Below are 21,427 nucleotides of genomic sequence, written 5' to 3'. Positions count from 1 at the left end.
CACACGGTCCGCACAAAATCAATGACATCTGCACAGATGCATTGATTTTTATGGGTCTACGTGTGTCAGTGTCTCCGGTACGGGAGGAAACTGTCACCTCACGTACCGGAGCCACTGACGTGTGAAACCGGCCTTATAAACTTTTGTGAAGCACTTGGGGATTCAAAGTGCTCACCACACATTTAGATAAGTTCCTTGGGGGGTCTAATTTCCAAAATAGGATCACTTGTAGGGAGTTTCTACTGTTTAGGCACATCAGGGGCTTGCAAACTTAACATGACGCCCGCAGACCATTCCATCACAGTCTGCATTCCAAAACATCACTACTTCCCTTCCGAGCTCTGCCATACACCCAAATAGTGGTTTACCCCCACATATGGGGTATGAGTGTACTCAGGACAAACTGCACAACAACGTTTGGGGTCCAATTTCTCCTGTTACCCTTGTGAAAATAAAAAATTGTGGGCTAAAAAATAATTTTTGAGGAAAGAAAAATTATTTTTTATTTTCATGGCTCTGCGTTATAAACTTCTGTGAAGCACTTGGGGGTTCAAAGTGCTCACCGCACATCTAGATTAGTTCCATGGGAGGTCTAGTTTCCAAAATGGTGTCACCTGTGGGGGAGTTCAAATGTTTAGGCACACAGGGGCTCTCAAAACGCGACATGGTGACCGCTAACAATTGGAGCTAATTTTTCATTCAAAAAGTCAAATGGCTCTCCTTTCCTTCCGAGCCTTGCCGTGTGCCCAAACAGTGGTTTAGGCTATGTGCACACGCTGTGGATTCTGCTGCGGATCCGCAGCGGATTTGACGCTGCAAATCCGCAGCAGTTTTCCCAAAGTTTACAGTACCATGTAAACCTATGGGAAAAAAAAAAACGCTGTGCACATGCACCAATAGGAAAGTGCTGTTGAAAACCCGCAGAGGAATCCGCAGAAGAAACCGCAGGAAAATCCGCAGTGAAAACCACAGTGGTTTTGCACTGCGAATTTTCCGATTCCGCTGCAGAAAAATCAGCAGCAGAATCCGCAGCGTGGGCACATACCCTCACCCCCACATGTGAGGTATCGGTGTACTCAGGAGAAATTGCCCAACACATTTTAAGATCCATTTTATCCTGTTACCCATGTGAAAACAAATTAAGGCTAAAATAATTTTTTTGTGAAAAAAAAAAAAAAAAAACAAAAGTACTTTTTAATTTTTAAGGATCAATTTGTGAAGCACCTGGGGGTTGAAAGTGCTCACTATGCATCTAGATAAGTTCCTTGGGGGGTCTAGTTTACAAAATGGGGTCACTTGTGGGGGAGCTCCAATCGTTAAGCACACAGGGGCTCTCCAAACGTGACATGGTGTCCGCTAAAGATTGGGGCCAATTTTTCATTCAAAAAGTAAAATGGCGCTTCTTCCCTTCCGAGCCATGGCGTGCGCCCAAATAGTGAATTCCCCCCCCCCACATATGGGGTATCAGCGTACTCAGGACAAATTGTACAACAACTTTCGGGGTCCGGTTTCTCCTTTTACCCTTGGGAAAATAAAAAAATTGTTGCTAAAAGTTCATTTCTGTGACTAAAAAGTCAAATGTAAATTTTTTTCCTTCCATGTTGATTCTGCTGCTGTGAAACACCTGAAGGGTTAATAAACTTCTTGAATGTGGTTTTGAGCACCTTGAGGGGTGCAGTTTTTAGAATGGTGTCACTTTTGGGTATTTTCAGCCATATAGAACCCTCAAAGTGACTTCAAATGTGAGGTGGTCCCTAAAAAAAAAATGGTTTTGTAAATTTTGTTGTAAAAATGAGAAATCGCTGGTCAAATTTTAACCCTTATAACTTCCTAGCAAAAAAAAATTTTGTTTCCAAAGTAAAGTAGACATGTGGGAAATGTTATTTATTAACTATTTTGTGTCACATAACTCTCTGGTTTAACAGAATAAAAATTCAAAATTTGAAAATTGCAAAATTTTCGCCAAATTTCCGTTTTTTTCACAAATAAACGCAAAAATTATCGACCTAAATTTATCACTAAAATGAAGCTCAATATGTCACGAAAAAACAATCTCAGAACCGCTAGGATCCGTTGAAGCGTTCTTGAGTTATTACCTCATAAAGGGACACTGGTCAGAATTGCAAAAAATGGCCAGGTCATTAACCCCTTCACCCCCGGAGCTTTTTCCGTTTTCGTTTTTCGCTCCCCTCTTTCCCAGAGCCATAACTTTTTTATTTTTCCGTCAATTTGGCCATGTGAGGGCTTATTTTTTGCGGGACGAGTTGTACTTTTGAACGACATCATTGGTTTTAGCATGTCGTGTACTAGAAAACGGGAAAAAAATTCCAAGTGCAGTGAAATTGCAAAAAAAGTGCAATCCCACACTTGTTTTTTGCTTGCCTATTTTGCTAGGTTCACTAAATGCTAAAACTGACCTGCCATAATGATTCTCCAGGTCACTACGAGTTCATAGACACCTAACATGACTAGGTTATTTTTCACCTAAGTGGTGAAAAAAAATTCCAAACTTTGCAAAAAACAAAACAAAACAAAATTGCGCCATTTTCCGATACTCGTAGCGTCTCCATTTTTCGTGATCTGGGGTCAGGTGAGGGCTTATTTTTTGCGTGCCGAGCTGGCGTTTTTAATGATAGCATTTTGGTGCAGATACGTTCTTTTGATCGCCCGTTATTGCATTTTAATGCAATGTCGTGGCGACCAAAAAAACGTAAATCTGGCGTTTCGAATTTTTTTCTCATTACGCCATTTAGCGATCAGGTTAATGCTTTTTTTTATTGATCGGGCGATTCTGAACGCGGCAATACCAAATATGTGTAGGTTGGGGTTTTTTTTAATTGATTTATTTTGATTGGGGCGAAAGGGGGGTGATTTAAACTTTTATATTTTTTTTATTTTTTTCACATTTTTAAAAACTTTTTTTTTTTACTTTTGCCATGCTTCTATAGCCTCCATGGGAGGCTAGAAGCAGGCACAGCCCGATCGGCTCTGCTATGCAGCAGTGATCATAAGATCGCTGCTAAACAGCAGATTTGCAGGTGTGCTGTGAGCGCCGACCACAGGGGGGCGCTCACAGCCACCGGCAATCAGTAACCATAGAGGTCTCAAGGACCTCTATGGTTACAATGGAGGAGCATCGCCGACCCCCGATCATGTGACGGGGGTCGGCGATGCGCTCATATCCGGCCGCACGGCCGGATGCGGTAGTTAAATGCCGCTGTCTGTGTTTGACAGCGGCATTTAACTAGTTAATAGGCGCGCGCAGATCGCGATTCTGCTTGCGCCTATTGCGGGCACATGTCAGCTGTTCAAAACAGCTGACATGTCCCGGCTTTGATGTGCGCTCACCGCCGGAGCGCACATCAAAGCGGGGGTCCCGACATGTGACGTACTATTCCGTCACATGTCGGGAAGGGGTTAAGGTCAAAATAGGCTGGGTCATGAAGGGGTTAAGATCTGCATAGATCCGCATTCGTCTTGTGTACCTATATTTAACATTGTGCGTCCCTGTGCGTTGTTTTGATGAGCCCGCTGAATGCAACATGTCCCTGCGTACACAATCGTACACAATATTGCATATAGGTACGCAAGATGCATGCGGATCTATGCGCAGACCTACGCTACGCACAGAAACGCTAATGTGAAACCAGCCTTAGTGATGAAGGTGTTGGGCTGACACCTTTTCATTGCCAAGCTTAGGACTACGTGTCAATGACAGCTGCTGACACCAATACCTAATCCCATTACCCTGATGCTACTGCATCAGCATGAAAAAGGCGGTGTTGAACCAAAAAATTACATCTCAAAGCTTTTTTTTTTTTTTTTTAAATATATCTTTTTAGCTCAAAAAAGCTTTCATTGCTGTTCAAAAACGCATACAAAAAATGCGCGTTTTTTTCCGCAGCGTTTTTCCTGCCAAGAGATGCAGAAATCTTGCAAGCAAATACTCAACATGCGCACATAGCCTTAACCGTTCCTCGTAGGACATAGTTTGCAGTCCGCTCCCCATCCTGGTCGCTCTTCGTCTTTTTTAAAATGTGGGGCCCAGAACTGGACACCATATTCCAGATGAGGCCTGACCAAGGAGGAGTAGAGGGGGATAATTACTGCACGTCATCTAGACTCTATGCTTCTTTTAATACATCTTAGAACTGTGTTTGCTGCTGCATCACACTGTTGACTCCTGTGCAGTCTGTGATCTATTACTATACCCATGTCTTTTTCACACATGCTGTTACTTAGTTCTGTTCCTCCCATTCCTATCTTGTAGTGACACCTCCAGCGATTACTCGGACTGGACAGCGGACGCCGGTATTAATCTCCAGCCTCCAAAAAGACAAACGCGACAGATGACGCGGAAGCTGTGCAGCAGTTCTGAGGACGAGAACACCAAAGAGGAAGAGCGGCAGAGGAAGCGCAAGCAAACCCGGAGAAAAGTGCTCACGGTTGGGTTTTCATTAGCTGAAGTTTGTTCTGCTGATCCTGGGAAAGCTGGCTGACCGCACGGCCATCACTGAGATGCCTGTAATGGTCGCCCATCTTTCCCAGGCTCCTGAGTGGCAGATCAGTGATTATATGGGGGTCTTATTGCTGAATGACTAATGTTAGGGGGTCTCTCCAGTGACTTTGGGGCTTTTCCTCCAATGACTTCTCTTCTCTGAATCTCCTCAGAAGCAGAGCGAGTTGATGGCTATGGATGGGGAGCCCAGTGAGGAGTGGATCCCGCCCCAGTGGATCCTGGATACCATCCCCCGTCGCTCTCCTTTTGTCCCTCAGATGGGAGACGAGGTATTTGGGACTTCCGTCACTTCTGATTATGATTCGGCAGAGTTTTAGCTGTGGTGGAACTAGAAGTCCCAGCATTCCCCTACAGTGTGCAGCGATTTTCCACCGACGTCAGCAGAGACTTGTTCACAGAGCTTCACACTGCCACTGTCTTTCCCCCATGCTTTACCCTGCAGGTCTGTCTTGTTCATAAAGAAATATTCCTTTAAACCCCGGCTGAGTGGATGTTGCTGATTATTTGCTGTGATTTCTTGGAGTATCATGGCCGCCCGGCTAGTGGCAGCTTCTCTGGATGTTATTTTGGGGGCATCTTCCTGCCTCTATGGCAGTGTTTCTCAACTCCAGTCCTCAAGACCCCACAACAGGTCATGTTTTCAGGATGTCCTTAGTATTGCATAGGTGATGGAATTAATGCTTGAGCAGGTGATGAAATTATCACCTGTGCAATACTAAGGAAATCCTGAACACATGACCTGTTGGTGGCTCTTGAGGGCTGGAGTTGAGAAAACAGGCTCTATGGGGGTTTTTTTCACTTGTGTGAGCTGGGGGTTTCTCCACTTTGTTGCAGGTTTTCTTCTCTCATCGTTGTCATTTCTCTTATGCTTCTCCCGTGCAGGTCATCTATTTCAGGCAAGGACATGAAGCGTACGTGCGCGCCGTGAAGAAGGCGAAAATCTACAGCGTCAACATGCAGAAGCAGCCATGGAACAAGACAGAGCTCAGGGTAATGGTCTGCGGAGAACAGGAGGCGCTGCTGCCTCAGATCTGGACAAGATTCCCTGCGCTCCCCTGGTGGATCCTCCTGTTATCACTTGGTGGATTCCCCCCCCGCTTTCCCTTGTGGCGCCCCTGCATTCCCCTGGTGAATTCAACGATTCAACCCCCCCCCCTCCAAGGGGGGAGGATCCACGCTCCCTTGATGGATCCCCACACGGCTTCCCCGGTGGATTTCCCCTTTGCATTTCCCCCCGGTGGATTTCCTCCTTGCATTCCCCCTGGTGGATTTGCTCCTTGTGGATGACCGTCATATCAGATAAACTTCCCCCGGTCAGTCGCCATGTCCCTGATATATTCACTTCCTTCCACAGGAACAAGAAGTCTTGAAAGTTGTGGGGATCAAGTATGAGGTGGGGCCCCCCACACTGTGCTGCCTAAAGCTCGCCTTCCTGGACCCCACATCCGGCCAGATGAGTGGAGAGGCGTTCTCACTCAAGTAAGTGACATGAGCCCCCAACACTGAGACCCCGGCGTGTGGGGATGATAAACTGGTGAAGCTGATGCTTTGCACTGCAGCTCTGCTCCCTTAGGACACCGCTGATCGGTGACTGCATTATATACTGAAGAGAGAGGTCGTCTGGAATCGGCCTCATGTCTCATTGGAGGCTCACAGTGCTGCCGCCTTTCCTCCATGCTTTACACTGCGGCTCCTTCGTCCGTTCTCCGTGCCGCACACTGACCGGGCGTGAGATAGGGAGGGTGGGAGCAGTGTCAGTCTTGGGGGTTTACTTTTTGCTTTTTCACAGTAGCGTCCGTCATGTGCTAAAGTAAAAAAAAAAACAAAACTAAATACACACCTTAAAATTGCGTGGCACGGGGGTATGATGAGGATGTATGACTGTGATCGATCTGTCTCCTAGATATCACGATATGCCCGATGTCATTGACTTTCTCATCCTCCATCAGTTCTACAAGGAAGCGAAGGAGAGGAACTGGCAGATCGGTGGGTGATGCTTTCTGTATTGTCGGGGTTTCTAGTGTCTGTAGTTCTCACTACTGTTGAGATTCATCCGCTAATGTCCTTTGGTCTGCAGGCGATCGCTTCCGCAGCATCATCGACGACGCCTGGTGGTTCGGAACTGTGGAGAGTCAGCAGCCCTTCCAGATGGAATACCCCGACAGTCTGTTCCAGTGCTACAGCGTGCAGTAAGTCCATCCGGGAGAGTGCCGCTGAGGAGGGAGGTGCCCCCGGGAGAGTGCCGCCGAGGAGGGAGGTACCCCCGGGAGAGTGCCGCTGAGGAGGGAGGTGCCCCTGGGAGACTGCCGCTGAGGAGGGAGGTGCCCCCGGGAGAGTGCCGCCGAGGAGGGAGGTGCCCCCGGGAGAGTGCCGCCGAGGAGGGAGGTGCCCCCGGGAGAGTGCCGCCGAGGAGGGAGGTGCCCCCGGGAGAGTGCCGCCGGGAGAGTGCCGCCGAGGAGGGAGGCGCTGCCAGGGGTGTGACGGCAAGGATGGAGGCGTTGCCAAGGAGGGAGGCGCTGCCAGGGGAGTGTCGCCGAGGATGGGAGGCGTTGCCAAGGAGGGAGGTGCTCGCGAGGAGGGAGGCACTGACGGGGGAGTGTCGCCAAGGAGGGAGGCGCTGTCGGGGATGTGCCGCCGAGGATGGAAGCGTCGCCAAGGAGGGAGGTGCTGGCGAGTAGGGAGGCACTGCTGGGGGAAGGTCGCAAAGGAGGGAGGCGCAGCCGCTTGTTTACATGAATTTCAATGTTACACTTTTTCTTTTTTCAGTTGGGACAACAACGAAAAGGAAAACATGAGCCCTTGGGACATGGAGCCGATCCCTGAAGACAGTACGCTTGCTGTATACGATAAGTGAATGGCTGTACATGAGTGTGTGTGTGTGCGTGCGTGCCCCCCAGTGTGTGTGTGAGTGCCCCCCAGTGTGTGTGTGCCCCCGAGTATGTGCGAGCGCCGGTGACTTGGTGAGTGTATGTGCATGGTGGAGGCCGGGGGTCTGTAGGACATTTGCTATGTAGCCATCTGGTGATCTCCGCTCCACAGTATCTCTTCCGGATGAGGTTGGCGCCGGCGTCCCGGTCACCGCGGAGGAGCTGAACGATCTGCAGTATAAACCGCAGGAAGGAGAGTGGGGAGCGAAGTCCCGAGATGAAGTGTGTGAGCGGGTGATCCGGGGCATTGACCAGCTGCTCGCCCTCGGTGCGTGCCCCCTATACCGTCTTGTATGTAGACGGCAGAGCGCACCGCAAGGACACTAACGACCATTTACTCCACCGCAGAATTCAGCAGCCCCTTCAGCGCTCCCGTGGACCTCCACGCCTATCCACTGTACTGCACGGTGGTCGCCTGTCCGACCGACCTGAGCTCCGTGAGGAAGAGGCTGGAGAGTCGCTTCTACAGGTGAGAGCATACAGCCCACTCTGGGACAGGGGGCCGCGTGCCTGCACTCTGGGAGGGGGGCTGCGTGCCTGCACTCTCTGGGAGGGGGCCGCGTGCCTGCACTCGGGAGGGGGGCCACGTGCCTGCACTCTCTGGGAGGGGGGCTGTGTGCCTGCACTCTCCGGGAGGGGGCTGCGTGCCTGCACTCGGGAGGGGGGCTGTGTGCCTGCACTCTCCGGGAGGGGGCTGTGTGCCTGCACTCTCTGGGAGGGGGCCGCGTGCCTGCACTCGGGAGGGGGGCCACGTGCCTGCACTCTCTGGGAGGGGGTCGCGTGCCTGCACTCTGGGAGGGGGGCTGTGTGCCTGCACTCTCCGGGAGGGGGCTGCGTGCCTGCACTCGGGAGGGGGGCTGTGTGCCTGCACTCTCCGGGAGGGGGCCGCGTGCCTGCACTCGGGAGGGGGGCCACGTGCCTGCACTCTGGGAGGGGGGGCCGCTTGCAGCCGGATGGGAATAAAGCCTAATCTTATGTTTGCAGAACACATTTCTCAATACTGCAGTCTCCGCTCACCGTCAGTGATATTATCTCACCGTATCCGCTCGCCGTCAGTGATATTATCTCGCCATCTCCGTGAGTGATATTACCTCGCCGTCAGTGATATTATCTCGCCTTCTCCGCTCGCCGTCAGTGATATTATCTCGCCGTCTCCGCTCTCCGTGAGTGATATTATCTCACCGTCTCCGCTCGCCGTCAGTGATATTATCTCGCCATCTCCGCTCGCCATCAGTGATATTATCTCCCCGTCTCCGCTCTCCGTGAGTGATATTATCTCGACGTCTCCGCTCGCCGTCAGTGATATTATCTCCCCGTCTCCGCTCGCCGTCAGTGATATTATCTCCCCGTCTCCGCTCGCCGTCAGTGATATTATCTCACCGTCTCCGCTCGCCGTCAGTGATATTATCTCTCCGTCAGTGATATTATCTCGCCGTATCCGCTCGCCGTCAGTGATATTATCTCCCCGTCTCCGCTCTCCGTCAGTGATATTATCTCACCGTCTCCGCTCTCCGTCAGTGATATTATCTCCCCGTCTCCGCTCTCCGTCAGTGATATTATCTCCCCGTCTCCGCTCTCCGTCAGTGATATTATCTCACCGTCTCCGCTCTCCGTCAGTGATATTATCTCGCCGTATCCGCTTGCCGTCAGTGATATTATCTCACCGTCTCCACTCGCCGTCAGTGATATTATCTCACCGTCTCCGCTCTCCGTGAGTGATATTATCTCACCGTCTCCGCTCGCCGTCAGTGATATTATCACACCATGTCCCCTCGCCGTCAGTGATATTATCTCTCCGTCAGTGATATTATCTCCCCATCTCCGCTCTCCGTCAGTGATATTATCTCGCCGTATCTGCTTGCCGTCAGTGATATTATCTCTCCGTCAGTGATATTATCTCCCTGTCTCCGCTCTCTGTGAGTGATATTATCTCGACGTCTCCACTCGCCGTCAGTGATATTATCTCACCGTCTCCACTCTCCGTCAGAGATATTATCTCACCGTCTCCGCTCTCCGTCAGTGATATTATCTCACCGTCTCCGCTCTCCGTCAGTGATATTATCTCGCCATCTCCGCTCGCCATCAGTGATATTATCTCCCTGTCTCCGCTCTCTGTGAGTGATATTATCTCGACGTCTCCGCTCGCCGTCAGTGATATTATCTCACCGTCTCCACTCTCCGTCAGTGATATTATCTCACCGTCTCCGCTCTCCGTCAGTGATATTATCTCACCGTCTCCGCTCTCCGTCAGTGATATTATCTCGCCATCTCCGCTCGCCATCAGTGATATTATCTCCCTGTCTCCGCTCTCTGTGAGTGATATTATCTCGACGTCTCCGCTCGCCGTCAGTGATATTATCTCACCGTCTCCGCTCTCCGTCAGTGATATTATCTCACCGTCTCCGCTCGCCGTCAGTGATATTATCTCACCGTCAGTGACATTATCTCACGTCTCCGCTCGCCATCAGTGATATTATCTCACCATCTCCGCTCGCCGCCAGTGATATTATCTCACCGTCTCCGCTCTCCGTGAGTGATATTATCTCACCGTCAGTGATATTATCACACCATGTCCCCTCGCCGTCAGTGATGATATCTCTCCGTCAGTGATGATATCTCCCCATCTCCGCTCGCCGTCAGTGATATTATCTCTCCGTCAGTGATATTATCTCGCCATCTCCGCTCGCCGTCAGTGATATTATCACACCATGTCCCCTCGCCGTCCGTGATATTATCTCCCAGTCTCCGCTCTCCGTCAGTGATATCTCACCGTCTCCGCTCTCCGTCAGTGATATCTCGCCGTATCCGCTTGCCGTCAGTGATATTATCTCACCGTCTCCGCTCGCCGTCGGTGATATTATCTCGCCGTCTCCACTCGTCGTCAGTGATATTATCTCACCGTCTCCGCTCGCCGTCAGTGATATTATCTCGCCGTCTCCGCCAGTGATATTATCTCACCGTCTCCGCTCGCTGTTGGTGAAAAACTTGATGTCATGTCCTGTTTCTTTCTATGTAATTTTTATATTTAATCTTGTAAATCTCTTAATTCTTCTCACTGCTGATGATTTGTCACAGTGATATACAAAAAAAGGTTGCACTCTATCGTGTCAAAACACGTCAAATATGAAATACATGAAATATGAATAGCTAAATGGCTTTTTGAACATTAGGAAATAAATTTTGAGACGCTTAGCACAGAATTTGGCCAAATAGTGTGAGCTCATCAACCATCGTCAAGGTGGTCTCATTAAACTGATGGGTACCTGACCTCCCTGTCCAAATGTGAACACTTACCGAAGGCTAATGTCTGTATGCTTGGGTGAATATGGACACCTCTCTCAGCAAAGCCTACATATGGGTTGGCCGGAACCAAGTGTGATTAGATGTAATTAAAAAACAGATGGTTTAATGAGACCACCTTGACGATGGTTGATGGGCTCACACTATTTGGCCAAATTCTGTGCTAAGCGTCTCAAAATTTTTTTCCTAATGTTCAAAAAGCCATTTAGCTATTCATATTTCATGTATTTCATATTTGACGTGTTTTGGCACAATAGAGTGCAACCTTTTTTTGTATATTATATATGGAGGTAGCTGCTCCTGGTATGCACCTATTCACACTAGTTTGGATGTGCCAGTCGTTTTTCTGTCATGATTTGTCACAGTGAGTCAGTTGTGACAGTCCTCTTTGTCTTGGGGCTTTGTTCTCTTACCTGCACTGATGTTTTGTGGCAAACCTTCAGCTTTGAGTAGTTTTTTGCTTATGCACATGGATACGACTCGTCACTGACTGCTAGCAGAGGTCTCCAAAATGATGAATGGTAATCTCTGGGGAATTCCTGACTTGTTGGGAGGAGCATGGCGGCACTGTCTCTCCTATGCATGGATTTTAGGATCACTGACGGTCCTGTTCTGCCCCTCAGGGAATGTCACGGATTTTCTCACGTTCTGTTTCTTTGCATCCACAGGAGAATCTCTGCGCTGATGTGGGAAGTGCGATACATTGAGCACAACGCCCGGACCTTCAACGAGCCGAACTCCCCCATTGTCAAAGCCGCCAAGATAGTGACAGACGTCCTGCTGAGATACATCAGGTGCGTGGGCTGCGGTACGTCGGGTGTATTGCGATCCGCCGGGTGCGTGGGCTGCGGTACGTCAGGTGTATTGCGATCCGTCGGGTGCGTGGGCTGCGGTACGTCAATTGTATTGTGATCCGTCAGGCGCGTGGTCGGCGACGCGTCAGGTGCGTGGGCTGTGGTACGTCAGGTGTATTGCGATCCGTCAGGAGCGTGGGCTGCGGTACGTCAGGTGTGTGGGCTGCGGTACATCAGGTGTGTGTATTGCGATCTGTCAGGTGCGTGGGCTGCGGTATGTTAGGTGTGTGGTCTGCGATCCATCAGGTGCGTGGGCTGCGGTACGTCAGGTGCGTGGTCTGCAATCCATCAGGAGCGTGGGCTGCTGTACATCAGGTGTATTGTGATCCATCAGGCGCGTGGTCTGCGACGCGTCAGGTGCGTGGTCTGCGATCCATCAGGTGCGTGGGCTGCGGTACGTCAGGTGCGTGGGCTGCGGTACATCAGGTGTATTGTGATCCGTCAGGCGCGTGGGCTGCGGTACATCAGGTGTATTGTGATCCGACAGGCGCGTGGGCTGCGGTACCGCAGCCCACGCACCTGACATACCGCAACCCACGCACCTGACGTACATCAGGTGTATTGTGATCCATCAGGCGCGTGAGCTGCGGTACGTCAGGTGCATGGTCTGCGATCCATCAGGTGCGTGGGCTGCGGTACGTCAGGTGTGTGGGCTGCGACATGTCAGGTGTATTGCGATCCGTCAGGTGCGTGGGCTGCGGTACGTTAGGTGTGTGGTCTGCGATCCATCAGGTGCATGGGCTGCGGTACGTCAGGTGCGTGGGTTGCGGTACGTCAGGTGGGTGCGTTGATCCTCCGCTTGGTGCTGCTTGCCCCTTCATCGCTTCCTTTCTGTTCATAGAGATGACGACTGTACAGACATCTTGGAGATTTACAAGGAGGTGAAGTGTGAGGTTGTCAGTGACGTTGAGGAGGAGGCCGAGGTGAGGCAAGGTCTGCTTGTCTTCCCGTGTGTCTGCTACTCATACACATGAGCTCACACTTTATTTCTTGTCTAGCAAAGTGCAGCCGCCGATATGGAGTCAGACGGCCCCGGGACCTCCACAGGGCGAGCAGTGAGTAAACCACACTCAGTAGATCTCACATATCCGACACACCATTATACTAACCCCTGTGTACTCCACTAGATCACCCGCCGAACTAAGAGGGATCTGCTGAGATCTAATCCAGATTCATGGAAGGATAAGTGCAAGGAGCTGCTGCACCTGATCTACGAGCGGGAGGACTCTGAGCCCTTCAGGCAGCCGGTCAATAGTGTTTCCTATCCTGTACGTGCTGACGGCATGATGTTGGGGGATGTGTTAGGGGGTCTCGGTTTCCTGGACCAACAAAAGAGCCATAAGTCATATACTGGACCCGATATAGGGCCATAAACTAAGGGATACCTGACTCAATGTAAACCTAAGACAGGTGGGTACCAGACCCAGTATACAGCCATAGATCGGGTGGTACCAGACTCCGTATACGGCCTTAGATCGTGGGCTACCCGAACCAATATATGGTCATGGACTAGGGGATACCTGACCCAATATAAACCTAAGATAGGTGGGTACCACGCCCAGTATACGGTCATTGATCGAGGGATACCAGACCCAGTATACTTCCATAGATCGATGGGGTACCGGACCTTGTATAAGGCCTAGATCGGGCGGTACCGGACCCATTGTAGGACCATAGATTGAGCGGTATCGGACCCAGTAGACAGCCATAGACCGACCTGTGCTGGCGCCAACGGACTCTCTTGTTCTGGTCGTTTCTTTTCTTCGTGGTTATGTATCTTACGATTCCTCCTAATTTCAGGATTACCAGGACATAATTGATAATCCTATGGATTTCAGCACCATCAAGGCTAAACTGGAGGCGGCAGATTACAGCGATCCCATGGAATTTGGACAGGATGTCCGACTCGTGTTTAGTAACTCCAAAGCTTACACCCCGAACAAGAAATCCCGGGTGAGATGCATAATATGGCGATGTGATGCGGCGTGTGGGGTGGGCACGAGTAGTGGTGGATGGTGGGATGTTTGCCGTGGAGCTTGAGCGTGAACACAGAGCCTGGTCCTGGCCTCCGGGGCCAAGTTCTCGACATCTCTGGGGTCCCAGCAGTAAAATACTCAGCGATCAGCAAGTTATCCGCTATGGATCCTGTGTAACTTTCTCTCTTGGGACTAACCCCTTCCGTGGAGGAGAGTGATTATTACCTGCCGTGTCCGTGGCACAGGGTGACGTGGATTTCACTTTTGGTGTCCTCTGATTTTGCACCCTTGTGACTCACTTTGGGGTGACTTTTCCTCACTACGGGCAATTCTCTCTGCCCTGTAGATTTACAGCATGACGCTCCGGTTATCTGCTCTGTGTGAATCCAACATCAAGGACATAATCTCCGACTACAAGCTCGCCATGCAGCTGCAGCAGAGGAAGAGGCTGCGCTACAGAAAGAGGATCCACAGCAGCAGCAGCAGCTCGTCCTCCTCCAGCAGCGTGGCCAGGTACCAGCCCCGCCATCACGCGGTATCAGATAAGTCAGACGCTGAATTGTCTACAATGAGCTTTTCTTTCCTAGTCCAAAAGTGAAGCCCCGGAGGATGCCGCAGAGGGTCCTGCAGAGCGCGCCGCTCAGACTTGTGCAGAGCAGCTCGTCATCATCTTCTTCCTCCTCATCTTCTTCCTCTTCTTCATCCTCCTCGGAAAGTAAGGCTCTATCACTGAGAACGATGCTTCATGTGCACGTTGTACGTGGACACGTGGCTGCCATAGCCCATGGGATGCTGTCTTGTCTGTGTGCAGCCCGTCACGGATCGGCTGCTGTAGGCACACAGACATACACTGCATATAAATACATCTGTAATAATACAGCAGGCGTTCAGATTGTAAAATACACAGGACTATACACATACTCCTACTTTACCTACGTCTAGACCATCCATAGTCGTCCGGGCGGTCTGCGTTCTATTGCTAAGAAAAGCTGCTGCACAACATCGTGCGGAGTGGGGAGCCAAATGTCAGACACAGCCAGACTCCCCATAAAGAAGGCAGAGACTGTTTATTACCATCGCTATATACACAGCGTAAACGAGCACTGTGTATACCGTATGGAAAGCAGTAATGGGGCTACCTCCTCTGGACTCTGTGACCCTGAGAGGCTGCTGTCATTATGCTTCCACCTACAAAGAGCAGATGGTTTCCACACGAAGCCGCCTGGAGAATGAACTCACTGCTTCTTGTAACCTCCTTATAGTTTCCAAACCCTGAAGTGGTTAAAAGCAGAAACAAAGCAAACATTGTGGTGCATTATATTCACTTTTGCAGCATATTTTTTCTGGAGATATTTTAGGTCCTTTACTGGGGCTTAAAAAAAAGCAGACCTAGTTACAGGGGAAATCAGATAAAAAAAAAAGTATTTTAAATACTGAAATGCCCCCAAATGTCTTTTATGAACAGGGGGGCATAATCTGTGATATAAATGAAAAATAAATAAAAATCAGGGGAGAAAAGGTAAAAAAAAAAAATAATGCAAAATTGCTGTTATTATCCCCACCGCATATCATAAAAAAAGGGAAAAAAAATAACATAAAAATTAGGCCCCACATATTACAAAAAAAGGAGATGAAAAATGTAATTGATTGTCCAAATGAGAATTAGGTTTACATCTTTTAAGCCCCAAGAGTGGGTTCAGTAGCCGGGTGCAGGGGAGTGGGCTCAGTAGCTAGGGGGAAGGGGAGTGGGCTCAGTAGCCGGGTGCAGGGGAGTGGGCTCGGTAGCCGGGGGTGGGGGAGCGGGCTTAGTAGCCGGGTGCGGGCGGAGGCCTGCTCAGGAGATGGGTGCAGGGGAGTGGGCTCAGTACCCGGGTGTGGGGGGAGCGGGCCCGGTAGCCAGGTGCGGGGAGTGGGCTCAGTAGCCGGGTGTGGGGGGAGCGGGCCCGGTAGCCGGGTGCGGGGGAGCGGGCTCGGTAGCCGGGTGCGGGGGAGCGGGCTCGGTAGCCGGGTGCGGGGGAGCGGGCTCGGTAGCCGGGTACGGGGGAGCGGGCTCGGTAGCCGGATGCGGGGGAGCAGGCCGGGTGCGGGGGAGCGGGCTCGGTAGCTGGGTGCGGGGGGAGGCCGGCTCAGTAGCCGGGAGCATGGAGCCTGCACCACCTTGGAGAATTCGGATTCCAGGAGATCAATTAATCAAAACCCCAATAAACGGGGGTTATTTGCAGAATTACAGGGTTTTATTTTTTGCAATTTCACCTCATTTTGATTTTATTCCCAATACATTATAGAATAAAAATCAAAGGCGTCATTCAGAAGTACAACTAATCCCGCAAAAAAACAAGACCTCATGTGTCTGTGGTGATTCAAAAATAAAAAAGTAATCATTTTTGGAAGACGGGAGGAAAAAATAAAAGTGCTGAAACAAGAAAACGCCTAGTCCTTACGGGGTTAAACTGCATGTATTAAAAAATGAACATGACACTTGTTAATAGCGGCACACATGATACATCTCGCACATGCACGCATGTAACCAACAGACCGTATACGGCCTCATTCACACTGTTCTGTTCTAGTGTCCGATTCTCCGCTGGATCCCGGACACGTCTCTGCTGCAGAGGAGCAGGAGGAGGAGATGGAAGAACAACCGTCGTCCTCGAAACCAGACGCCCCGAACAAGAGCGACACCGAAGAGGAAACTGCCAGCAGCTCCCAGGCCAAATCTGCTCTGCTACCAGGTGAGTCCCGGAGGGGCTACCGCTATGTAGGGGTCACCTGAGGACCTCTTCTTGTTACGGAGTCCCAGCAGTCGGGGCCCCTCTGATGTTTTGGGCATTCACTATGTTCGTGTTCCCTTCCAGTCGACCAGACCAACGGACCTCTGACGAACGGCGATGGGAACGACACGCCAAAACCGCAGCAGAAGGTGCTGAGCTCCTCCGAAGATGAAAGCCAAGGAGAAGACGAGAAAGCGGCGGAGAAGAAAGAGGAGGAGGCGGAAAATGCGCCGCCATCGCCCTCCGCCAGCTGCCACTCCAAACTGAGCCGAAGTACTAAGAGCAGGTCCGAGTCGGAGGGCAGCTCAGACGTCGACTCCTCCGCCCAATCCGACCAGGACTATGTGGAAGGAGACCACGATTACACCAAAGTATCCCGGACAAGGCTGAAGAGGAAGCGAGGCGGCACGGTCAGCGACCACAAATCCAAAGGGAAGGGACGGGGCCGGGGGAGAGGCAGGGGCCGGGGCCGACCCAAGAGCTATCACCTGAGAGGTGTAGACAACAAAAAGGGGAAAGGTCGGGGCAGAGGAAGGGGAGCGCCAAGAAAGGACCCTCCTCACAGCCCGACTTTAAAAAACTCCCACTCGTCAGACGAGGAAGACGACGACGAGGATGACGATGATGATGATGAGAGCGACTACATGGAGCAAGAGAGGAAAAAGCCGCGGATCAACACCCGGAACCAGGGCCGGAGAACCGTCCTGTACAACGATGACGACTCCGACAACGAGGCCGACGGCCTGGTGCAGATCGATGACCCGCTGAACCTCGGCACCTCTCGTTCCGGAAGGGTGAGGAAGATGACGGAGAAGGCCCGGGTCAGCCACCTGATGGGCTGGAACGGCTGACGACGGCCGCCTCGTCTCGGACCCCGATCCCACATCGGCAAACTCTTTACTTGGTGCTCTTTTTGACGCTGTTGTCAAAGTATCCACGCCCCGTCTCATTTAAAGGGCCAGCCTTATTCATGAGGTCTTAAGACTATTTACAGACACTGAAATCCAACACTACAGACGTTGGGGTGCGGCGCCTGCGCCTCGCCGACTCCACCTTCATTTTCCACCAATCGCAGCGGCCACTTCTGTGTATTATAGAGCTCGGCACCTTTTTATAGAGATTTTATAGGGTTTTGTGACTTTTCGCTTAAAGTACAGAAACTCCTCTATTTTTTGCACAAGACTCCAACCCTGACGGCAGCTCCTAAATGTTTACAGGTCCTCCTTCTTTTCCTCCCCGGTGGGGGTGGGGGCGTCCCATTCACAAACCTTCCAATGCCAAATGTATTAGCTCCCGTGTGCTGTCCGCCTCTCGCAGTTCTGTGCCTTTGTACATATGATTTTTGCCATCGCAGTGTTGCGCCCGGTGGATACAGGAAACTCCGTCGTCGTTTTTTTTTTTTTTTGCTTCTGTAACTTTTGCGTTGGAAGCTTGAAACTACCTCCGACGCGTCGGGTGCTGCCGTGAAGATACGAGGACGTGGGCGGAGAATGACGCCGCGCAGCAGTGTGGGGGGTCTCGCAGGGAGCCACGCGCGGCTATAGAGGGAGGTCTCCGCGGGTTTTGCACTCCGGAGCGGCTTGTCCAGGAGATTGGTGACTGTTGCATTAAGTGAATATTTATTGTTTTGGGGGTTTTCGGGGCGGCTGAGCCTGGTGCTCCTTTCTGTGGCTCCTAGTCGCCTCTTTCGGTGCTGCCCGGGGTCCTCAGGATCCGCTCCTCCCAGTGACTCCATTCTGGTTGGATCAGCACCAGTAACACATTGCGGGGACGGAGGTGCGCCATTATCATATCGCCATATGTCACCATAGCTACAATCCCCTCCGGAGGGTGTCTAGGGTCCAATAGTTACCGGGTGCGCCTGTACTCCACCCCCACATTACTCTCTTCCTCTTTTGTGTTGGGTCCACGTCTTCGAGGCCGCCGCCATCTTGAACATTTTCTCATTGACCTGGTGCTTAATAAGAGTTTTTGTTCTTTGCTGGACGTGTTCATGGTCCCGATCTTTCCTCCCCCTGGAGAGCGACCCGCTGCCCGTCTGTGCGTCCGGCGTCATCCATCAGAATCTTGTCTGATTGCAGCAGCTTTGGATGTGACCGGAGTAGAATGAGGTTTACACTGTTAAAGCGACAATGGAATCTTCCTGGCAGAGAACTAGTTAAAACCACTGATGACCCACAAGTGCCACCTTGTGCCGGCACGGTGCTCGTACCGGGGTCTCGGGCCCTTGAGGTCGACACGACTGCGAGGTGTCCGGTTTTACGCTGATGACGCCCATTGATTTTGGTGAAGGAAACTGCATGACTTCTCGTTATCGAGTATTCATCCTGGGTGTCGGGGGGTGCAGGGCGGGGTCAGCGGTTTTTGAGCTGCTCTTCTGTTGGGGCCACAGGTTGCGCCCGTCGTTCCCTGCATCATGTAATGTTACTTTTATTTGTGCCAATGGGTTCAATGCCCAAAGCCCCATATCTAGGAACATTGGTGGGGACCCCTGGGCCAGTGGCTGATATCGGGGTGCTATCTTCTTACATTGTTGGGGTCCCCCGGCTCAGTGTCTGATATCGGGGTGCTATCTTCTTACATTGTTGGGGTCCCCCGGCCCAGTGTCTGATATCGGGGTGCTATCTTCTTACATTGTTGGGGTCCCCCGGCCCAGTGTCTGATATCGGGGTGCTATCTTCTTACATTGGTGGGTACCCCCGGCCCAGTGTCTGATATCGGGGTGCTATCTTCTTACATTGTTGGGGTCCCCCAGCCCAGTGTCTGATATCGGGGTGCTAGCTTCTTACATTGGTGGGGACCCCGGGCCAGTGTCTGATATCGGGGTGCTAGCTTCTTACATTGGTTGGGACCCCCGGCCCAGTGCCTAATGTCGGGGTGCTATCTTCTTACATTGGTGGGGTCTCCTGGGCCAGTGTCTGATATCGGGGTGCTATCTTCTTACATTGGTGGGTACCCCCGGCCCAGTGTCTGATATCGGGATGCTAGCTTCTTACATTGGTGGGGTCCCCCGGCCCAGTGTCTGATATCGGGGTGCTAGTTATCAGTTTTCCACCCCCATCATTTACATGTTCCTCATAAAGCAATAATGGTCCGAGCCCCCGAGCTGTGGACCCCCGAGCTCTGACGGAAGATATGTTTTCTTTGCTCCTCGAACAAATTGATAAAGATCAAAACTATAAATCCCAGAAACACATAATGGGGGCGCCACGTAAGACTGTGACTATATGTACAGAAACCATCACAGGAAGTTCTGTCCGCTGTATAGTAGACTGTTTTGTCACCTTGCACTAAAAAGCCTCTGCTGTACAGGCAACTGCCTCTCTGTGCTGCACTGATGTTTCCTCTGCTGTACAGAAGACTGCCTCTCCATGCTGCACTGATGTATATTCTGTTGTACGGGCAACTGCCTCTCCATGCTGCACAGATGTGTTTCCTCTGCTGTACAGAAGACTGCCTCTCCATGCTGCACTGATGTGTATTCTCTGTTGTACAGTAGACTGCTTCTCAGTGCTAAACTGATGTCTATTCTCTGCCTGTACAATAGACTGCTTCTCCATGCTGCACTGATGTGTAGTCTCTGCTGTACAGTAGGCTGCCTCTCAGTGCTGCACTGATGTCTTTCCTCTGCTGTACAGGAGACTGCCAATCTGTGCTGTGCTGTACTGATTTCTCTGCTCTACAGGAGACTGCCTTTCTGTGCTGCACTGATGTGTCCTCTGCTGTACAGGAGACTGCCTTTCTGTGCTGCACTGATGTGTCCTCTGCTGTACAGGAGACTGCCTTTCTGTGCTGCTATGATCTGTATTTTCTGCTGTACAGTATACTGCCTCTCCATGCTACACAGATGTGTATTTTCTACTCTACAGGAGACTGACTCTCTGTGCTGCACTGATATGTTTCCTCTGCAGTACAGGAGACTGTCTCAGATCACAGACATGGACGAGGCTTTGGAGAAGGTCGGCGGCTCGTGGCGACTTTACTATAGAGCGAGGTCATGGGTCTTGTTTTGGGTCCTTATAATGGGGGTGTTAGATTTTGGGGCGGCTGCTTGGCCGCCTTGTTGTGACCACAGTATTGTGCTCTCGCTTTGCCCGCCGCGCTCCGCGTTCACCTCTGACCCGGTCTAGTCCAGGCGGCGCCGTCCCTCAGACCTTTGCTTCTTCTTTTGGGAGCAGTTTTTGGGGGTCTCTGTATGTCTCGCTGTCTCAGGTTCTTACCAATAATTCAGGGATTTTTTTTATGGCCGCGTCGGCCGCACCAAATGTTCTATTTATATGCAACAAGCGGTAGTTGTTTTGTATTGTAAAGAACATTGTACATTTGTAAAGTCTCGTTTTCTAGTTTTTTTGGGGTTTTTTTTTTTTTGAGAAATGTAGGAATTTACTAGATAGGAGGAAAAACTCATCCAAAAGTACAAAAACGTCACAACTGTGACCTGTAATATTCCAGCTGTCATCGGTCGTCCGATCTGTGGATCCGATGCTGCAGGTTCCGGACTGTGGGAGAGAGGAATCTGGAAAATGCAGAGACAAATACAACTTTACATTAAGTTTTTGGTCTCTGTCACCTCCGCACCCGTCGGCCTCTCGTGTTACGTGCACTCCTCCTGGTTCAGTAGATGGGAGTCGCTCCTGGAAAGATTCTGCCAGTTTCCGGCTGAATTGGTGAACACTCGTCTTATTTCCTGGATTTCCTCCACTTTTTTTATGTTTTTGTTCGTGATTTATTTATTTGTCTTTTTTTAAATTAAAGTTTTTCATAAAAAGAAAAGTGTGTGTGATAAATAAGGGGGCATTTTCCTGACTGATGGGGGGCCGCGGAGAGGATGACTGACGGGGGGCCGCGGAGAGGATGACTGATGGGGGGGCCGTGGAGAGGATGACTGACTGTGCGCTGAGGAGAGGATGACTGGCGGGGGGCCGCGGAGAGGATAACTGATGGGGTGCCACGGAGAGGATGACTGATGGGGGGCCGTGGAGAGGATGACTGACTGTGCGCTGAGGAGAGGATGACTGGCGGGGGGCCGCGGAGAGGATGACTGACGGAGGGCCGCGGATAGGATGACTGACGGGGGGCC

At 51.1% G+C, this 21,427-nt stretch overlaps 1 protein-coding gene across 3 annotated transcripts in view; it reads left to right on the top strand.

Annotated features, from left to right (window-relative positions):
* Positions 1-21,120, top strand: part of BRWD3 (bromodomain and WD repeat domain containing 3) — a 55,768-nt gene extending 34,648 nt beyond the window's left edge. For all 3 annotated transcript variants that reach the window (XM_077286444.1, XM_077286446.1, XM_077286445.1), the window contains 18 exons: positions 4,271-4,445; positions 4,672-4,788; positions 5,402-5,509; positions 5,874-5,998; positions 6,423-6,505; positions 6,597-6,708; positions 7,286-7,347; positions 7,559-7,714; positions 7,795-7,915; positions 11,415-11,540; positions 12,442-12,523; positions 12,599-12,655; positions 12,728-12,868; positions 13,401-13,553; positions 13,923-14,089; positions 14,164-14,291; positions 16,147-16,308; positions 16,432-21,120. In XM_077286444.1, the coding sequence (XP_077142559.1) occupies positions 4,271-4,445; positions 4,672-4,788; positions 5,402-5,509; positions 5,874-5,998; positions 6,423-6,505; positions 6,597-6,708; positions 7,286-7,347; positions 7,559-7,714; positions 7,795-7,915; positions 11,415-11,540; positions 12,442-12,523; positions 12,599-12,655; positions 12,728-12,868; positions 13,401-13,553; positions 13,923-14,089; positions 14,164-14,291; positions 16,147-16,308; positions 16,432-17,198 (2,842 nt within the window). In that variant the 3' untranslated portion in view covers positions 17,199-21,120. The remainder of the gene's footprint in view (positions 1-4,270; positions 4,446-4,671; positions 4,789-5,401; positions 5,510-5,873; positions 5,999-6,422; positions 6,506-6,596; positions 6,709-7,285; positions 7,348-7,558; positions 7,715-7,794; positions 7,916-11,414; positions 11,541-12,441; positions 12,524-12,598; positions 12,656-12,727; positions 12,869-13,400; positions 13,554-13,922; positions 14,090-14,163; positions 14,292-16,146; positions 16,309-16,431) is intronic.
* The last annotated feature ends 307 nt before the right edge of the window (positions 21,121-21,427 follow it).

The sequence above is a fragment of the Ranitomeya variabilis genome, chromosome 2 (genome assembly GCF_051348905.1).
Source record: "Ranitomeya variabilis isolate aRanVar5 chromosome 2, aRanVar5.hap1, whole genome shotgun sequence".
Lineage (NCBI taxonomy): Eukaryota > Metazoa > Chordata > Amphibia > Anura > Dendrobatidae > Ranitomeya > Ranitomeya variabilis.
This window is presented reverse-complemented; position numbering and strand designations above follow the sequence as displayed.